This window comes from Mytilus trossulus, chromosome 2 (genome assembly GCF_036588685.1).
Source record: "Mytilus trossulus isolate FHL-02 chromosome 2, PNRI_Mtr1.1.1.hap1, whole genome shotgun sequence".
In the NCBI taxonomy this organism is placed as follows: Eukaryota; Metazoa; Mollusca; class Bivalvia; order Mytilida; family Mytilidae; genus Mytilus; species Mytilus trossulus.
In genome coordinates this window covers 37,413,024-37,434,197 of record NC_086374.1, presented here as the reverse complement: position 1 = coordinate 37,434,197, position 21,174 = coordinate 37,413,024, and the positions used below count along the sequence as shown (strand labels likewise).

The window sequence follows — 21,174 nt, the reverse complement described above, 5'->3', positions numbered from 1 at the left end:
TGTCAACCAAAGACAATTATTGCAATTGATTTTCTGTAATAGCTAAGATGTTGAGAAAAAATGACATTTATATGTGAAACGTTATTGCTTTGTTCTATTCTTATCCAAGCACATAGGAATACGCATCATTCGTTTCAAAATAAAGATTTATTAAAACCATAATTTATTTCGTATTATAGCAATGATTTATTTCTGATTGAAGCAGATAAGTATATATGTCCTCTACCCCTTCCATATACACGTAACGAATATCAAATACAATAAACAAAGATTTCTCTTATTATTGAAAAAAATCCGAAACATTCCAATCTTCTCAAACACAAGTTTAAGAGTGCGCGGTATGCACTGTCTTACATGATAGAACTGAAACATTCCAGCTGGCTGTTCAGAGTGTATCGAGTAAAATATCAACAATCGTCCATAAAATTTAAGTAAGTTAAAAGCATTCCAGAAACTCTTTTTTATAAGTAAATCAATGGTTTTTTTTTTCAGGAATAATCGACAGACGAGTAAAGAAAATATATTTTGTACAGAAAATCCCACCTATAATAAAAACTATAAATCAAAAGAATTTTAAATTTTCCAAAAGGAAAATCATAAACAATACTCTATGTTTTTAAAAATAAATTAAGTTATAGACATACATGTCATAATTCGCACAACCAACCCCAACATGCCTTATTATGCACAATTTGTTATAAAATTTAATACGCACAACAGACTCAAATAATAAGATACAAAAATTCCATTAAAAAAGAGTACCAATAGACATCCTGTAGCAAAATTTCGTGTTGAATTACAGCGGTTGTTCGAATTCTTGGATAACAGTAAAACAAGGGTAGTACATATACTGAAAAGTCTCGGCTGCGTTAATGACAATGGTTTGAGTATGAAAGTAAAAGGATGAAGGTAAAATTAAAAATTAACTACAAGCATGATATAAACCTGACATTATCAAGTATCAATGATAATAAAATCATGGTAAGAAAAACCCTGCCAGATAGAAATCTAGGCTTTTAATCATTCCATGCACCAATTTAAGTTGACTTACTATGTAAAGTACATGTATCAAAGAACGAGACCTAACCATTGTCAATGATATATGAATGTGGGCTTCTATATCCTGAAACTGAACTGGCTATACAACTTAGTAATTAGGCTAAAAACTGACGCGTAAAATAATACATTGTGTCTCACCCAGAATCATTTAGTATGTGTATTTAACTTTGGACGTTAATCCCGTTTTACACGTAGTTCAATGAGGTCTAAAATATAGACTGCATTGCTATAATGTTTGTATTAAGATGTTAATCTTTTCGCAATAATTCATCTTAAACCAAGATATGTGGTTGTATTTCGTTAGGTATCGGGTAACTTCTTTAAGATGTATAATATTATACGTCAATTACGTCAATTAAAAGAGGGATATATCAAAGTTAGCAGACGTACTTTGTATGGGAGGTTCTATTAATACCAATGCAGCCTTATTTCAAACTATAGGAAGTTAAGCAACCAACCAACAATCAATCAACTAAATTAAATTATACGATTATATTTTATTCCAGATGGTTAATTTTTCAATATTTCATTTCAATCTGGTCTAAATCCGTACAAACTAAATGAGCACGAGTATGTGACACAGTGAATACTGCTGCAGTGCTATTTTGACAAGTGTATCTAGTATGTCTGTTTTGTTTATGCATCGTTGTAAATATTATGAAATGTGATGCGACTGTCATACAAGTGAGAGGTTTAGCGCTATAAAACCAGCTACACCACATCATTATACCTATACCAAATCAGAAATATGACAATTGTGGTCCATTCGTTTGATTTCGATTTTGCCGTTTGATTAGGGACTTTAAGTTTTGGTTTTTCCACGAAGTTCAGTATTTTTGTGGTTTTACTTTTTAACCTAAGTATGACACGATGTCTTTTTATCAAATAGATTAAGTAAAATTGTACAAATAACAACCAAATGCATTTCAAAAAGCAAAAACCATCAACAACATGTAGCCTCATACAAATTATATACATGTAAATTCACGAGACTATCCTTTAAGAAGGATTTGTCTATCCTTTAAATATAAGCTTTACAACATCGCACTACATTGACGCCGTGACAGCAAGTATATCTTGCTTTGATATATCGGTGAACACTAATGCAAACATCCCGGGTTTCAATTAACCATCGGAGAAGATGAAAGGCATTCGCTCGACTGTCTTGTTTAATTGGCTTACACATCCAATATTCGATTAATAATTCATTTATTTTTGTCCTTAATATATGAACAGTATTATTCATGTATTACAGTGAGATATTATACAGTGTACATTTTCATGTAAATGTGTAGATGTGCTAATCTAATTAGGGGTATTATTTATACATTATACTTGTATTCAATTAAGGTGATATTGTAGGTTATGCAGCGATGTGTCGATTTACAGTGTAAAATACAAGTATATATAAGATGAAGAAGTTGAGAAGTTTATATTTAAATGAAAAGCAAAACATATATTTAATTTTAAACAGTTTCACATTAAGCGTGGTATATGTAAATACATTACTAAAGAACAACTTTCAAATTGGTATTAGTGTGTAAATAAGCCATTGTAACCCAGCAACACAAAACACAAGAGCAAACTGATGAGAAAAAATCTACACAGTTTGTCAAGCTTGTATTGCTGCTCATATTTTTCTGTTTACAGTTTCTCTCCAATTGCCAAAAACACAAAAAAACACAAAAACACAAAAAGGGCAATAACTCCTACAGAGAGGCAACGATTTCTGCAAAATTTTATTTATTTCCAGATATTTTCTTCTAGATTCTTTTTGCAAAATAGGTAAAAAAAATTGGCATTTAAAGGCCATAACTTCAATAAGAAGTCTTCTTGCGATTTCGGTCAATAGACTTGTATGTAGATCTTGTCTTGCTAATTATTTTGCTACTAAATCTACCTATTATAACTTTTAAGATATGAGGTAAACAAGCAAAAAATGAAATGATCATCATTAACTTCAATGAGGAGATGACTGGCGATTTCGGATATGTCGACTTATTTGTAGTTCTTTCTTCCTGATAATTTTAGGTTTTTGAAGTTCATATCTATGCAGAGACTTGTATTTTTGAGTCTGTTGATCATGTCTACCAATCAACAATGCTGACATGGCTTAAAATAAAACACGATTATATGTCAATCATGAATTATATAGTCTCGTACCCGGATGAGATTATACGGAGACGATACAAAGAGAATATTCAGAATGATGTATCTCAAATCATCAGGAATAAAGTCCATTAACAACAGTTTGGAAGCAATATGTTTTGTCAGAATCGATATATATTCCAGGTTTTTCTCTTTTGATGTTAGTTGGATTTTTTTCTGTGCTGACTTTTGATGGGATAAAATTGCTATTAGAAATAATGCCAAAGCTCTTGGCATTTAAAGTTTTTCTTAAACTGTGCATATTTCATATGTTAATATATAGATTTGATCTTTACATGGGATTGGAAAACTTGTAAGACTTACCTGCCCAAATAAGATGAAGAGCTTGCGCTTTTCTGGCTATCACTTTGACCCAAATACGACCATCTTGAGCAACAATATCAACCACAAGGCTGTCTGTCCTATCTTTAGATCTAAATGGACGCAGAATCTTTTTCACTTTCGGTAAGTTGGTAGCAGCATGGATAATAGCAGAAAAGTGACTCAGGTTGCTGCTTTTTAAATCATGTTCTCGAACCTTAATGTCGCGATTGGTTATTGCTTTTTTTCGTTCCTTCAGCTGGAAATAAAATAAAAATTCATTTTAACAGTTAATACTCTTAATAAAATCGACGTTAATCCGTTTCTCTTTTTTTTTTAGTGAAATATATCAAAATTATGAATCCTTACAATTTGAATAAAATGATTGTTAATGTGACAACTGATACGAAACAGAAACAAATATAATGAAAAGCAGCAGTAATACATGCATATTAGATTAAAATAATACAAAAACTGATGAATAATACGGATTTATCTAGTTTACTGTTTACACTCATGGTTATGATACATTACTGTTAAGCAGTTAGTATAATACCGTGGCGACGAGTTTGGTATATAAAAGAAATAACACTTTATAAGTCAGTTCCATTCAAAGTGTTTTTCTTGTTATACCTTCATCAAGAACGCTTAAGCCAAAAACAAAATCAGTGCCAAGGATGTGCATGTATAAGCATAAAGTTTATAGTTTATTAGGAGAACGAGATAGGACAAACATGAATAAGTGTAATCTCCCTTGATATACCATGATATTCTGTTAAGCTTTGGAAGTATACTTTAAATATTAAAGAGTTTTATCATGATTAGACATTTTAAACACATTACATATAATCAAAGGAGTTCATCGTAAGTAGAAATATCATATGCATCAGTTAATTACACGATGAAGGAAGTTTACGGAGTTCATTATAAAACGACCTCAATTAACTTTACACGATTGATTCTTTAAATAATTTCATTAGTGTAAAATTGAGCTGATAATTCATTTTAGTATCTTCCTATATTACTAGATTAATTTCCATTTGTTACTTTACCTGTAATTCACATGCAACCTATATGGCTTCAAAGTTGATGGAAAGAAAATCAGAAGGTAATATACTTTCCCTGTAATTCGCATGCAACCTATATGGCTTCAAAGTTGATGGAAAGAAAATCAAAAGATAATTTACTTTCCTTAATAGAATCAATAAACACTTACTCATCCTGACCGTCTAAAAAAAAAGAAATATTTTCGACGATACTTACTCATCACACTTGCCAGAGAGGAGAGGAAATTGTAATATTGAAAATTCACTTGTTTTCCAATCCGAATAAAACTTGTCATATTGTCATGTTTACACAAACACGCTTACCAGAGAGATCAATGTATTCATGTTACAACATTGTTTGTTCATTAGTATGCAACGCATTTCCATTTAACTAAAGCACTTAAAAATAACAAGAAATTGAACACTTTTTAAAAATGTCTCGCTTACTTAACTTAATATGATTGACGTCTTGTTGAAAGTCTTAAATATGAACGTTTTACTACAAGTATGATATAAACTATCATTGATGGTCCATGGAATAGAGATTAAGGTCAGATGAACCATGCCAGATAGATGTGTATATATTAAAGTTGATCCATTTTTAATAACATAAATATAGTTGATCATTTTTCTTAAAGTTCAATGAAAACAGACATATAACAAAATTCTAACATTGATGAATGAACCATATGAAAATGACGGCAATTGCAGTTGAACCCTGTATGATAGATATATAGACTTTACAAGGCTTCAATACCAGGTATACACAAGGCATTAATAAAACTGGAAATAAACATCAAGTTTAGAAAACCTCCATTTCTTTTTACCGCCTAATTTCATTATGTTAGTTCAATTATTTTTAATTTTATGTAAATATTTTTTTTTCCTTTTTAGTTGATTTTTTCATATTCAACCTATTTATTATGATTTAAAAACAAATGTGCATACGACATAAATTGCAAACACTGGATAGTATGAATAAACCTTTTCATTTTGTGTAAACATGAAAACTTGGGAACTAAGCTTACTCCATGCATGCATATGGACGAAGGCAACTAACGTCAACTTATTCCATGCTTACATACACTAACACAAGAGACAGGTCCATGCATGCATGGACGAAGGCAACTAACGTTTACTTCGTCCACGCTTGCATGGACTAACACACTTTTCAATTATTCAATTATACTTAGTCCATGCAAGGATGGACGAAGTTAATGTTAGTTGCCTTCGTCAATGCAAGCTTAGTTTCCAAGTTTTCATGTTTACATAACATGAAAAGGTTTAGTCAAACTATCCAGAGTTTGCAATCTATTTCTTAAGATAGTTATTTTGCACAATATGTCTTAAAATCATAATAAATACGTTTGGTCATCGCGTCTTATTTTAAGGTCTTACTTTGCTGTAAATTATTGCTGTTTACAGTTTATCTCTATCTATAAAAATATTTAAGATAATAACCCAAAAACGACAAAATTTCCTTAAAATTACCAATTCAGGGACAGCAACTTAACAACCGATTATCCAATTCATCTGAAAATTTCACGGCAGATAGACCATGACCTGATCAACAATTTGACCTCCCGTCAGATTTGCTCTAAATAATTTGGTTTTTGAGTTAAAAGCCAAAAAACTACATTTTACCCCTATGTTCTATTTTTAGCAATGACAGCCATCTTGGTTGGTTGGCCGGGTCACCGGACACATTTTTAAACTATATACCCCAATGATGATTGCAGTCAAGTTTTGTTTAAATTGACCCCGTAGTTTCAGAGAAGATTTTTGTAAAAGATAACTAAGATTTACGAAAAATGGTGAAAATTTTACTATAAAGGGCATTAACTCCTATAAGGGGTCAACTGACTATTTTGGTCATGTTAACCTATTTGTAAATCTTACTTTGCTGAACATTATTGCTGTTTACAGTTTATCTCTGTCTATAATTATATTCAAGATAATAACCAAAACCAGCAAAATTTCCTTAAAATTACCAATTCAGGACAGCAACCTAACAACGGGTTCTTCGATTCATCTTAAAATTTCAGGGCAGATAGAAATTGACCTGATAAACAATTTAACCGAGAGGTCAGATTTGCTCTTAATGCTTTGGTTTTTGAGTTATAAGCCAAAAACTGCATTTTACCCCTATGTTCTATTTTTAGTAGTGGCGGCCATCTTGGTTGGTTGGCCAGATCACCGGACACATTTTTAAACTATATTCACCAATGATGATTGTGGCTAAGTTTCGATAAATTTGGTCCAGTAGTTTCAGAGGAGAAGATTTTTGTAAAAGTTAACGACGAAGGACGAGAGACGACGGACGCCAAGTGAGGAGAAAAGCTCCCTTTGGTCCAGGTGAGTTAAAAATGATAGTAACATCAAATTAAGATAATATTTGACCGAAAATCATTAAATTAAGCAGTAAGAAGTAATGCAGTTTTCTAAACTTGATGTTGACTCCAGTTTTATTTAATACCTTCTTCATATCAAATTAACCTATAAATAAAGGCAACACTAGTATATGCCGCTGTTCAATACTTCAATGAAGCGGACACAAATCCGGGTAACAAACTTAAACCAAGGAAAATAAATCAACTATAAGAGGAAAACAACGAAATAAGAGAAACACTAAACTACACCAAAAGCAAACCAGTAACTAATATATTTTTTTCAAAGCAATATAGGCCAAATGGACATATGAAGGCCGTACTTTAACCTATAATGGTTTAATTTTTAAATTGTTATTTGGATTGAGAGTTGTCTCATTGGCACTCACACCACATCTTCCTATATCTATATGGCACACATAAACTTCTTATTATAAGGCATCGCATTGTAATCCCTATTTTTTTTGCATTATGCGATCTGCGTAGCAGTTAAGATTAAAATTTTAAAATGTTCGATCTATCACGACTCGCGTGCTTGTATATAAGAGGATAAAGAAATATGAGGTCTAAATTCTAATTAGATTGAATCGAGACCAAAACCAAGGAAGCACAATCATGAAACTTAAATGTTGTAAATATTTGTCAAGATAAGATGATTTGTCCAGAATAATTAAACACTACCTATTTGGAAGTATATTAATTTCAGATGATAGAGGTTGGTGGGAACGTTTTAGATTATTAAAATATTAATCTATGAAGAAACATATATGGGGAGAAATATGGTATACCACTCCTAACGGCAGCCAAACACATTTATACACACCCACATTCAAACACAAATTACTCATAACATCTATACTGAAGAGTACAGAAACGTTTTTATCTTCAAAGCCTAAATTTATTTTTTCGCATAAAAAACAAAGATTAATTTTCCTGTTTTACGTACACCAGCTTACGGTTACAAAAACTGTTGGTAATATCGACATAAAACTATTAAATTCCAATTTGCCGTTAGTAAGAGGACAACACAAGGGATTAGCTTTTCACTCTGAGAACTCAGTCGTTATTTCCTCTTTAATGCTTCATTTACTGTGCGATAGCTAAAATTAATTGTAAAATGAGAAGCCGCAGGTGACCAGTTTAAGATTGATTAACCAACATATTACCACGAGCTGTCATTATGACAGTATGACAATGGTGCAGTAGTGCTTCATAGATATTGTGTACCCATAAATAGAATCAAATCTATTACACTAAGACTTCTTTTTACAAGTTATCAACAGTACATTTTTTATTATCTTAATAACAAATATGTTTGCAACAAAACATTAAGATCAATAGTTTATAGGCATATCTAAAATTTAATGACAGCCTACATATACTATAAAAAAAATACTTCTTTGTGTTTGCGCTCCCAGTCACATAAGTTGCAGTGTACTTTTTATGCTATAATATTATACATGTTAAACAACATAAACATTATACATTATACGGTATAATAATGATAAGTATCAAATGAACTGAACTGGACAGATTTTTTTTATGAATAAAAAGTGTTGTCAGACAATGTTAGTACCCTCCAATAATACTCTGGTGCACTTAACAATTTAACATCTTTCAGATTGAAGATAAAGAAATACAGTCAAATACAGCCAAAGACACCCCTACACAAAAACAACAAAAAACAAACACAGAACTATAAGAAAAAAAAGAAAAGTACCATTCTACATCCTTATGAATGATAGTTTAACAAATCATTCGTATGTGATATGAGTTAATATAAAACAGATGAACAGATGCTGGTCCAAAGTAATATTGTATGTGTCGTCTCATCAAAACCAATTAACCTTTTTATCCAATAAACCAGTATTGGCATATTTTAAACTGACATTTATATCACCCTTTTTGTGTGAGCGCCTGATGATGCTTCACACAGTATATATACCTCCGTATGATCGGTATGTCCATGCGAAAAGGTATTAAAATTAATATGATTATGAACAATATATAGTTTATGATATCCTTTATAAATAAGCATGTTCCAAACAGTAGTAATTACTATGAGAGCAAAGGCTAGACAATTTAACAAATTATTTAACTCGAAGTATTGTGTAGTCAATGAAATCGTTTTTAAAACTCAAGAACCTCGTTGAAAGTATCCTTATTTCAAATGATTCTCTCTCGTAACAGTTTAGCCATATACGACATATACTCAATGTATGTCTATGTGCGTTTGTGTTTGGCGGCTGATTAACTTAAAACATTGTGATAGACATCTACCAATATAAAGATATATAAAATAAACTTTTATTGGAACTACTAACATTCCCTAGACAGAAGATATCAACAAATTGATTCAGAACAAGACATTCTAATAACAATACTGTCAGAAAACAATGAGTTATTTGTGAAATATTATCTATTTCGTAAAATGTTATTCCTGGGGCTGCCATATTGTAATGTTTACCATGAGGAAACCTTATATCAATGTCCTTTTAAATTTGTTGAAGGCAGAGAAAAGAAGGCAATATAATTAGATTTCTATTGTTTTATTCTAATGCCATAATCAATCAGTCGGATACTGTAGATACAAAACTCATTATAGATACCAGATTTCGGAAGTGAGACAACATTTTATACATGCAAAAAGATAGAACCATTTTTCTTTTGAAATGGAAAACTTTCACACAAAAATAATAAATGGAAACTTGAAATAGCAAAAGAAACTCGGGGGACTTTATGAGAAAGTGTTGCTGGTATGACATATATATCTCTTCCCATGACGTAAACAGGAAAGAACTGTAAAACTCTTTGTTTGGTACGGAAAATCGAGAAACATAAAGATAATATTAAAAGCAAGATGTCATGTAATTTCAATCAAAGAATGTTCGATCAAATCTATTGACTTCCGTTTGTGATTTAGTGTAAACAAGAGTGCAAGGGGCTGAAATAAAATTCATGATTGGGTTTGTGTTTAAACTCTTGAATATAGAGGATTTACTAAGAAGTATAACATTAACCTAACTTTATAAATTGCCATATAAATGAGGTAAAGGTTATATGAACCCTGACTGACAGACGAACCATGTACATGTACATCTTACAATTGCATATACCAACATAATCAACCCTTTGCATATAGTATATGATAAAACAAAATCGAAAAAAACAAACTTTATTCTGACCAATGGACCATAGAATTGATATGACGGTTAGAAGAATTGTGTCAGACCTACATGCAAACCAAAAAATCATTCCATTCAGCCAAAATGTTTAACCTATTGCTTATAGGATCTGAGAGAGGAAAAAAATCACAACCACAACTATCTAACGTTGGCTAATTATCCAAGCAAATGCCGTCTAGGTATCTTTTTAAAAAAAAGTAACCCTACGGAATAGGACAATCTTGTTTTCGTAAATCTGGATAAGGTTAAAGAAATGTTTGCCTGTGGCAATTATCTGCTATAGCCAATTCCTGACAATTGAAATATAACTCTGACCTCAATGTGTAATGATTCTTCACATTTTCGTATACATTCTACGCTTTATAAAGCTGTGTCGGGAATGTCTGTCAAACACATTAGGTTTATAATGTTTGTGCTGCTTCAAATTAACTATTATCAAGGTTAAGAAGTAAACAACTTAAAAGGTTGAAATCTAACCGTTATCAAGGCTAACTAGCATATCATTATATTACTGTCTTTAGATATTAAATGTGGTTAATAAAATTGAGAATGGAAATGAGAAATGTGTCAAAGAGACAACAACCCGACAAAAGAAAACAGCCGAAAGCCACTAACTGGTCTTCAACACAGCAAGTAAATCACGCACCTGAAGGCGGGCTTCAGGTAGCCCCTAAACAATAATGTGTACGTCTAGTTCAATTATCCTTTTGTCATTTTAAACAATAAAATATGTTTAAACTAAACTAAACTACTTCAATAAAAATGAACGTCCAACAAAACTCCAAAACATATATAAGAATTAAAATTACAAAATCATGCAGGAATAACACAGACCAGAGGCTCCTGACTTGTGACAGGCGAAAAAAAAACCCATGGTATTTCTACCATACATGATGACAAATAATAGAATATTTGGATTACTTTAAACCAAAAACAATCAGAACTTTCTTATCATACAGGACACGACTAAACGTCAACGAGTTCAAACGATAAACGGCTGGTTGAAAATTAGAAACATAACAATCATTCAAGAGGCTGTCACAACGACAGCAAACCGGATTTATTAGCATTTATTTGTGTCCTGGCAATATCACAAGAACCATTACTGATAATTGGCGAAACTGAAAATCGTCAATATCAAATTTGACCTCTATTTTGTCATCAGTATCAGCATATTAAAATTTGAAAAGCTTGGATTGAAAGGTTCGTGAGTAAATGCAACAACGTGAATGGAAACACCATTTTACGATCTTTCAAGAACCATCACTGCTGAACGGTAAAAGTCAAAATCGTCATTATTGAACTTGACCTCTATTTTGTCATCAATAACAAAATATTAAAATTTGAAAAGCTTTGGTTGAATGGTTCATGAGAAAATGCACGGACACTACTGGAAACGCCATTTTACGATCTATCAAGAACCATAACCCCTGAACGGTAAAAGTCAAAATCATCATTATTGAACTTGACCTCTATTTTGTCATCAGTAACAACATATTAATATTTGGGAAGCTTTGGTAGAACAGTTCATGCGTAAATACACGGACACGACTGGAAACGCCATTTTACGATCTATCAAGAACCATAACTCCTGAACGGTAAAAGTCAAAATCATCATTATTGAACTTGACCTCTATTTTGTCATCAGTAACAACATATTAATATTTGGGAAGCTTTGGTAGAACAGTTCATGCGTAAATACACGGACACGACTGGAAACGCCATTTTTCAATCTTTCAAGAACCATAACTCCTGAATGGTAAAAGTCAAAATTATTGAACTTGTCCTTCATTTAGTTGTCAGTAACAACATATTAAAATTTTACAAGCTTTGATTGAACGGTTCATGAGTTAATGCACGGACAACATTTGATTGCCGCCCGCCCGACCGCCCGCCCGCCCGCCGAGCATCCCCAAATCAATAACCGACATTTTTGTCACAAATATCCGGTTAATCAAAGAGCTGATAGCTCTGAAGTGGAAGAAGGTGAATAAAAAGTAACTTGAATTACCATAAAAGCAGCCCCACTTACCCAGGCTGCTTTGTTCCATTATTGTTAAAATGTATTTTTTTCTTCAAACAAGAAAAGGTCATAAGTACATGGATTTCCCATCCGTACAATCATTTTCTATGTTCAGTTGACTATGAAAATTAGGTAAAATCTTTAATTTGGCAGTAAAATTAAGAAGATCATATCAAGAGGAACACATGTGTACTAAGTTTCAAGTTGATTGGATTTCAACTTCATCAAAAACTACCTCGACCTTAAACTTTATAACCAGAAGCAGGACGGACGGACAGACTAGAAAACATATTGCCCATAAATGGAGCATAAAAATAGTAAGACTTGTTACATACCCGCCAACTTTTGAAAGTTCCAATATGGGTTTTTAATGCACAACAACAATTTTAAAGGTTACAATTTTTAGCGACGTATTTTGCACGATCTGGATTGTCTAGAAAAAGTGTCATATTTGTATGATGAACTTGCATGCCTTTTCCTTAAGTCTGTTTGCATGATTCTAGTTATATATTAAATCGGTAGAAAAAATATACATGAAGCTAGCAGACCAGGGTTTATTTTCCAGATTAAGAATATTACTGGAAGATCATCACAACCCACTGTAAAAAATGAGCACAAAAAAAGTCATTTATATTCATATTATTTGATGAAACTTTTCCTCAAGAACTATGCATCTATCAAGTACTGAATGGTCAAAACATCATGTTTTTTTATCGACATAAATTTTGTCGTAAATGTAACCAAATGATGTAGAAATTGTGTGTTTTCTTCAAATTTCCATCAAATTGTAATGTTTATAGTTCCTTTATTGCCTCTCTATTTGAATAAAATAAAATAATAAGAAGAATCTGTTTCTTGTTTTGTTTTGTTTTTGACAAATGATTGTTCACTGCTTGCAAATGAATCATTATATTTATATATCTTATCTGTATATATTTTTGTTCATGTCTCCATCTCCTTATCATTTGTAAAGGTTTAGACAAATAAGAAAGAAATAAGCTCCACATGTATAATTGCAACATCGTAAATTAATTAAAAAAAATAACATACACTAGCACTAGTACTGCATGGATTTTAAGCATTATGAAAGTCATATTTGTAGAAAGCTTAAAAAGACTTAAAAACAGTGTAAAATGTCTTTCTATTTCTTAGCTTACACAATAAAATCTAATATATACTAACATTTACAAATTTAAATTTCAAGATTTTACTAGGAATTAATGTAACTACTAGACCTTTTATTAGTCTAGTTGCACATATTGTATGTTCACTTCTAGTCAGCAAATGGAAGTTTTTAACGACCTTGACTGGCTATACAGCCCTTGCACGGTCGGTGCACTTCTAGTCAGTCAGAAACAAATTTATCATATAAACTTCAATGTAATCCTTGAAAGGAGGTCTAGATTGCTAAAATAATTTATAAATTTTAATTTTTTCATTTGTCCAAAATCATTTAAATTCATTTAATCAACATCATTTTATGATTATTTGATTAAAATATTAATCATTTATAGTCTTTTTACAATTTACATTTTTGAAAGCAAAATAACTGAAAACAGGCTAAAACAAAGGGAAGTAACAAAAAAGTATTTCAATATTCCCAATACACATCGTTTTGATAACACAACGGCAGTTAGCCGGAGGTAAACATCGTTGATTACCAGTATGTTTGACACCCAAGCTGTCAAGTGAAGCCATATAATTATATATCTTCTTTGATGTTCAGGTAAAATTTAACACAGGTGTCAATTACACCCGTACAGTAGTAAGAAATGATCAAATATTCATTCATGAAATATTTCATACACGGGAGTTTTTTTCTCCTAAACGGGAGGACGGGAGGAGACCCCTGAAAACGGGAGTTTTGTACTCCCGTCGGGAGGTTCACATGTATGTAATACGAAGGGCATCTAATTCACATGACAAAGGAAAACCATGAATAAAGACAACACTTTATATATCCTTTTTATTTATATAAAAACAAAATCTTCTTGTCTGCAGGATTGCAAATAACTTCAAGGGCGAACTTGTAAACAGGGCGAGTTGTCCCGATACCAAATTCACGCATGCGTAATACAAATATCTACAGTTAAAACATCCTGTTACAAGTAAACAGATAACGTTCATGTGGATGAGATGAAATCTAATAATTTACATAAATAAAAGGGTCATATTTACAATAGTGATTGTTTTACAATCATAATTTACAAATTAAATGATTCAGATGCCTAATCATGTGTAAAAATCGGTGTCAGGAATCTTAAGTTGTTTTGAAATTGTAATACACGTAATGAATGCGGCATACGGAGACTCAATGCCAAGGGTCGGCCCCTTAAGTCTTCAGAAGACTTGACGTCTTCTTCCACTAAAAATAAGTAATAAAAGATCAGGAATATGTTTCATAGAATTCAAAGAATTCATTGGTTATGCGATGCTCGTTGCAATGTCACTTACTGGCCATGCATATTTAATTCACAGTGTGTACACGAGTCAACATTGTTTACATTACGCGATATAAAGCAAATAATTTCATTCAGTCAAATGCTGGCGTATATACTAAATTTGGTCCTGGTATCTATGATTAGTTTAATTATATGGAATGCAAAAAATTCAACTATTACAACTAAAATTGTTTGCCTAACAATTCCAAGAAATGTTTGAATATTCATATCTGTTTCAAATGTACCGGTATATGTTTAGCGTATATTTAAATATATCAAACCAATATATTCGTCTGTAGACAAAGCTAATGCTAAATTAGACAATAATACCTGGCTGAATGTCTTTATTCCAGAGGTTTCTATCATTATTTGGTAATAAATCAGATACAATCAAATATAATTCTAGATTGAGACAGATGTAATACCATAGAGAGACCAGGCGAATACTGATATCTTAAGATGTCTTCATTGTTGTTGACCAGAGCTATGTAAAATGGCGGCTCACATATGTCTTGCCTTTTTATAATTCTGATGCAACTAAATTTGCAATATTTTATATGTGAACTATGCAAAATATTAAAAGACAATACACCTTTGCTGAACACCGTGGAAATGAAAACTACCAATACTTAGTATTAGTAAATCTGCATACCAACTACCATTGATTTACCATTGATGGTATCATTTAAACTGACATAATCACTTGATTTAAAATATTAAGGAGAAACGAAAGATACTGAAAGTACATTCAAGCAACGAGTTTTTGCATGCCTTTATAATAATATCATATATGATTGTATAAATGTTTGTGCAATGATCCATTGTGATATTATGATCTGATATAATAAGGAATTAATCTTTTTCAAATGATTCTTATGTAATCTTGATTTTATAGTTGGCTATTGTCAAAACGAATTATGCTGTAATAATTTTAAATTAACATATCGTATCAAAATATTGAACCCAAACTTTATAAAATAAGATAGCCGATCACTGAAGTATTATAAAACTACGAACAGATCGTCATTCCGAAGTCAATTTATTCATCAACTTGTATTCCCTTTGACGTGCTTAATATCCGATCAGTGCCAACCAATTTGAATCGATATTGTCATGACATATTGTAAAATGAAAGGACATGTTCTTATACCTATCGTTTAACATACAAAAATTATGTATGTCACATTTGAAATTTAAATTCTGGACCTCATTATTTGTTCACATAAAGTTGGGATGTTTCATATACTTGAATGGGTTATATTTAGTATAATTTACTACATGTATAAAACTAGAGGCTCTCAAGAGCCTGTGTCGCTCAGCTTGGTCTATGTGCGTATTAAACAATGGACACAGATACATTCATGACAAAATTGTGTTTTGGTGATCATGATATGTTAGAAGATCTTACTTTACTGAACATTCTTGTTGCTACGATTATCTATATCTATAATGAACTTGGCCCAATAATTACAGTGGAAAATATTTTCTAAAAATTTACAAAACTTTATGAAAATTGTAAAAAAAAAATGACTATGAAGGGCAAAACACATATATATGCAGGTCAACTGACAATTTTGATCAATCATGTTGACTTAGTTGTAGACCTGACTTTGCTGAACATTGCTATTTACAGTTTATCTCTATCTATAATAATACTCTGGGGCAGCAACCCAACAACGGATTGTCTGTTTTGTCTGAAAATTTCAGGACAGATAGATCTTCACCTGATAAACAATTTAACAGATTTGCTCTAAACGCTTTGGTTTCAGAAATATAAGCAAAAATATACATTTCGCCCCTATGTACTATTTTTAACCATGGCGGCCATCTATGTTGGTTGGGAGGGTCACGTCACACATTTTTAAAACTAGATATCCCAATGATGATTGTGGCCAAGTTAATTTAAATTTTGCCAGTAGTTTCAGAGAAGATTTTTTAAAAGAATACTAAAATTTTAGAAAAAATAGTTAAAATTGACTATAAAGAGCAATAACTTTTAAATGGGTCAACTGACAATTTTATTCATGTTAACTTATTTGTAGATCTTACTGTAGAACATTATTGCTGTTTATAGATTATCTCTATCTATAATAGTATTCAAGATAATAACCCAAAACTGCAAAATGTCCTAAAAATAACTTATTTGGGTTGTTCGCTTTGTATGAAAATTTCAGGACAGATAGATTTTGACCTAATAGACATTTTACATCGTGTCAAATTCGCTCTAAATGCTTTGGTTTCAGAGTTATAAGCCAAAATCTACATTTTACCCCATTGCTCTATTTTTAGCCATGGTGGCCATCTTGGTTGGTTGGCAGGGTCACGCCACACATTCTTTAAACTAGATACCCCAATGATGTGGCCAAGTTTGGTTAAATTTGGCCTTTTAGTTTCAGAGAAGATTTTGGTAAAAGTTTACGGACGACGGACGCAGGACAACAGACGACGGACGCCAAGTGATGAGAAAGGTCAAGGTAGCTAAGAAGTGTACGTGAATCTTCTAGTAACTAACTATGTCATGATCCGGTAAAATTCGACAACAAACACGAGTTAATAAGCTTCCGATCAACAATCACCAAAATGAAATGTGTTAGCCAATATAACGTTATAGATTCGTACTAATTGTTAAAACGTGCATATATGTAGGACTTAATTTAGTATTTATGCCTGCATTGTTTCAATAGTAACACTTTAATTTCAGAAAACTAGTTACATATGACTTTAAAATCACAAAAGAGTATGAAATACAATGATATTAAATGTGTTACGTTCTGATGAATGTGTTGTCTTGATCAATCTTCTTCGAGTAAGCTCATAGCCAAACATTTGAAAGACACAAAAAAGATATACAATGTATAATTGACATTTAGTTTATATGATAACAATCTTTCGATTTGAAAGCTAAACGCGCGTCTGGAGTACTAAATTATAATCCTGGTACCTTTGATAACTAATTATTCTATAGAAGAGGTGTGATAAACTAGAAAACCAGTTTGAGGAAGATGATGAAAACTTTGTTACTTGTTTCTCTTATCGAAGAGCTTGAGAGCTTCAAAATCCAAAACATATTTGGTACGTCATTTTAATTGAAATCACCAATGTCCCAGTAGAGGATATCTCGGAATATTCATAGTTAAATAATCAACCGGTTTTAAATCCATCATATATAAAATATTTACCAGTTCGGATGGTGGATCGCAGAGTCAATGTTTGCTCTGTTTCAAGATCACTCAATCTATAATGCTTTCATTCTAAATTGTATGCGTTCACAATTCAAATGAAGGACCACTCAATCGAAATGTGTCATCATATCTAAATTATGACAGATATTCAAGTAAAATAAAAATAAACTGCTAATAAAATAACATAATAATAAAAGCTCATACTCAATCAATTGCGGGGTTAACTAAAGAAAACGAACCAACCAAAGTATTTCAACCACACACGGATAAAAAGAGTCTGAAGTTGTCATAAAAAAACAATAAATCCAAACACTTGTCCACTTATAATTTTAGCAGTGATGGCAAAAGCTCATATCAGCCAAATTTGGAAATGTCTGCAAAAAAACAAACATTACCTTTATAATTTCCTTCTGATTATCAAGTACAGTGAAACGAACACAAGTTATAAATTTAGATAACACAATATAACTGTTTAGATAATAGACTTTCTTGACGAAATGACAGTTATATATTGTGGTGTTAAAAAGCTACAGCAAAGTAGAAAACCAACAAGTAGCATGCAATCAAGTGCTTTAATTTTATTTGTAAGTTTTATATCAAACCATATTTATCTCTATACTAAAGAGAGATTGACTGAACTGTCAAATGTGGAGCTTTGTCAATACTGAAGTCTAACGTTAGTAAATCAACACGTCAATCAACGACAGGGTTACATTAATGTTAAATTGATTTTACTTCAACCTTCACTCGAACACCACTAAATCTGTACACCATCTCGACATTTGCGGACAACATTTAATTTCAGACTGTAAATGTTTTCTCAAATCTAATTACCATTTCTTGATATGACTTGGCATCGATGTGGTTGACTACCACAAAGATGTCAACGTATGATAAATATATTGAAGGAAGTTTTATTGTAAATCATGTGTACAAGTAGTAGATGTTATTAAGTTTTATAACAAACTAGAGGCTCTCAAGAGCCTGTATCGCTCACCTGACTCTACCTGGGTTTTTGAAATCATATAAAAAAAGAAAACATTTGGCTACAAAGTAAAAACACTTTGCAAGCACCTCATCTGGAATGGAACATTTATGCTATGTTTGGTTTCATTCAATTCAATGGTTCTAAGATGAAATTTGTATGCATTTCCAATAGGGTCCTATGTTAAACTAATCCCCTGCTGGTGGCCATCTTGGATAATGGATCAACTACAAAGTAACAACACTTGGTCAACGCATCATAAGGTTCATTCATGCCATGTTTAGTTTCATTCCATTCAGTGGTTCTCTAGAAGAAGTCATTTGTATGCATTTCCCATAGGGTCCTATGTTAAACTGAGTCCCCCGTTGGCGGCCATATTGGATGATAGATCAGCTACAAAGTATCAACACTTGGTCAGCACCTCATAAGGAACATTCATGCCATGTTTAGTTTTATTCCATTCAGTGGTTCTCTAAAAGAAGTCATTTGTATGCATTTCCCATAGGGTCCTGTTAAACTAAGTCCCCCGCTGGCGTCCATCTTGGATGATGCATTGGCTAGAAAGTAACAACACTTGGTCAGCACCTCATAAGGAACATTCATGCCATGTTTGGTTTTATTTCATTCAGTGGTTCTCTAGAAGAAGTCATTTGTATGCATTTCCCATAGGGTCCTATGTCAAACTAAGTCCCCCGCAGGCGGCCATCTTGGATGATGGATATGCAACAAAGTAATAACACTTGGTCAGCACCTCATAAGGAACATTCATGCCATGTTTTGTTTTATTCCATTCAGTGGTTCTCTAGAAGAAGTCATTTGTATGCATTTCCCATAGGGTCCTATGTTAAACTAAGTCCCCCGCTGGCGGCCATCTTAGATGATGGATCGTCTACAAAGTAACAACACTTGGTCAGCACCTCATAAGGAACATTCATGCCATGTTTGGTTTTATTCCATTCAGTGGTTCTCTAGAAGAAGTTTAAAATGTAAAATGTTAACGACGACGACGGACGACGACGGACGACGGACGCCAAGTGATGAGAAAATCTCACTTGGCCCTTTGGGCCAGGTGAGCTAAAAAATATGGTTTAAATTCATAAAAAAGGTCAAACGTTTAAGGACGAGGGAGACAAGCTGTAAAGATTTTTGGCAAAGTTATAAAAAAGAAGATGTGGTATGATTGCCAATGAGACAACTATCCACAAAAAGACCAAAATGACACAAACATTAACAACTATAGATCACCGTACGGCCTTCAACCATGTCAACAATGAGCAAAGCCCATACCGCATAGTCAGCTATAAAAGGCCAAAATTTTACCAATAGAAATATAAGAAACCTGCATACAAAACTTTGCCACACAAAGCCATGCACATGAGTAAATAGTATTAAGTTGGTTGTCCTGCAACATCCTGTGGCTTTAAAAGGACAGACTCGACCACTTAGACCACAAGTTGTAATAAAATATTCTTCAAACCTTTCTCTGCTTATATATTTTATGTAAATGTTATGTGTTTTAATGTTATGTATATGTTATCTATATTCGGATAACAATTCGTTGTCAGCAGCTAGTTTGGATCAATTTTCGAAAATTTAGCTAAAAGGATATCGCTGATAATATTGGTTTGCAAGCGAAAAAATCGGCCACTATCATACGTATGCAACACTCAATTTGACTTTTGGAGTCTGGTTCTCGGTTGCGCATGTATTCAGCAAGTTATCAAAATGAAAACAATGCCAAAATTGAAAGGTGAAAATGGGAGCCACCAAAAAATATATATCTTTGACTGATTCGACCCACCAAATGTATATTTTACTTATACAGGTAGGACGGTTTTCTATATAATTATATAGATAAAAATCATGTACTGTAGTACGACGCTAGATTAAAACTGACGTGGAAAGGTAAAACCCGGCAACCTAAAGCTTCATTTTGTATGAAGCCCAGGTGGTCGTGTGGTCTAGCGGGACGGCTACAGTGCAGGCGATTCGGTGTCACGATATCTCAGTAGCATGGGTTCGAATCCCGGGGAGGGAAGCACATTTACAGATCTAACATTGTTGGGTTGATGTTTAGACGAGTTGTATATACATAATGTACACAGCCATGTATCACCATCTCTGCTGGTGATCCGATGGGTAAATCTGTTCTAGAGTTGTCACTGGCCAGACGTACTTATATTTATATATATATATATTAAGATCTATTTTGTAACATCTTGTGATCAATATTATTTGGCCATCGCCAATGGCAGTCAACAGGGTTATAGAACATCTCTTGTTCGACCTGTTAGTCAACTGCATTTTGTTTAAATATACTTTTTCACTTTTTTGGTCTTTTGGAAAATGTTGTTTGTGCTGTATGTGGACCCTTCTACAACGAAATTTGTTTTACAT

The 21,174-nt window shown here is 32.4% G+C and overlaps 1 protein-coding gene across 2 annotated transcripts in view; it reads right to left on the bottom strand.

Moving 5' to 3' along the window:
* LOC134707132 (UPF0415 protein C7orf25 homolog) overlaps window positions 1-21,174 on the bottom strand; it is an 87,356-nt gene that overhangs the window by 5,766 nt on the left and 60,416 nt on the right. For both annotated transcript variants that reach the window (XM_063566667.1, XM_063566666.1), the window contains exon 3: window positions 3,532-3,787. In XM_063566667.1, the coding sequence (XP_063422737.1) occupies window positions 3,532-3,787 (256 nt within the window). The remainder of the gene's footprint in view (window positions 1-3,531; window positions 3,788-21,174) is intronic.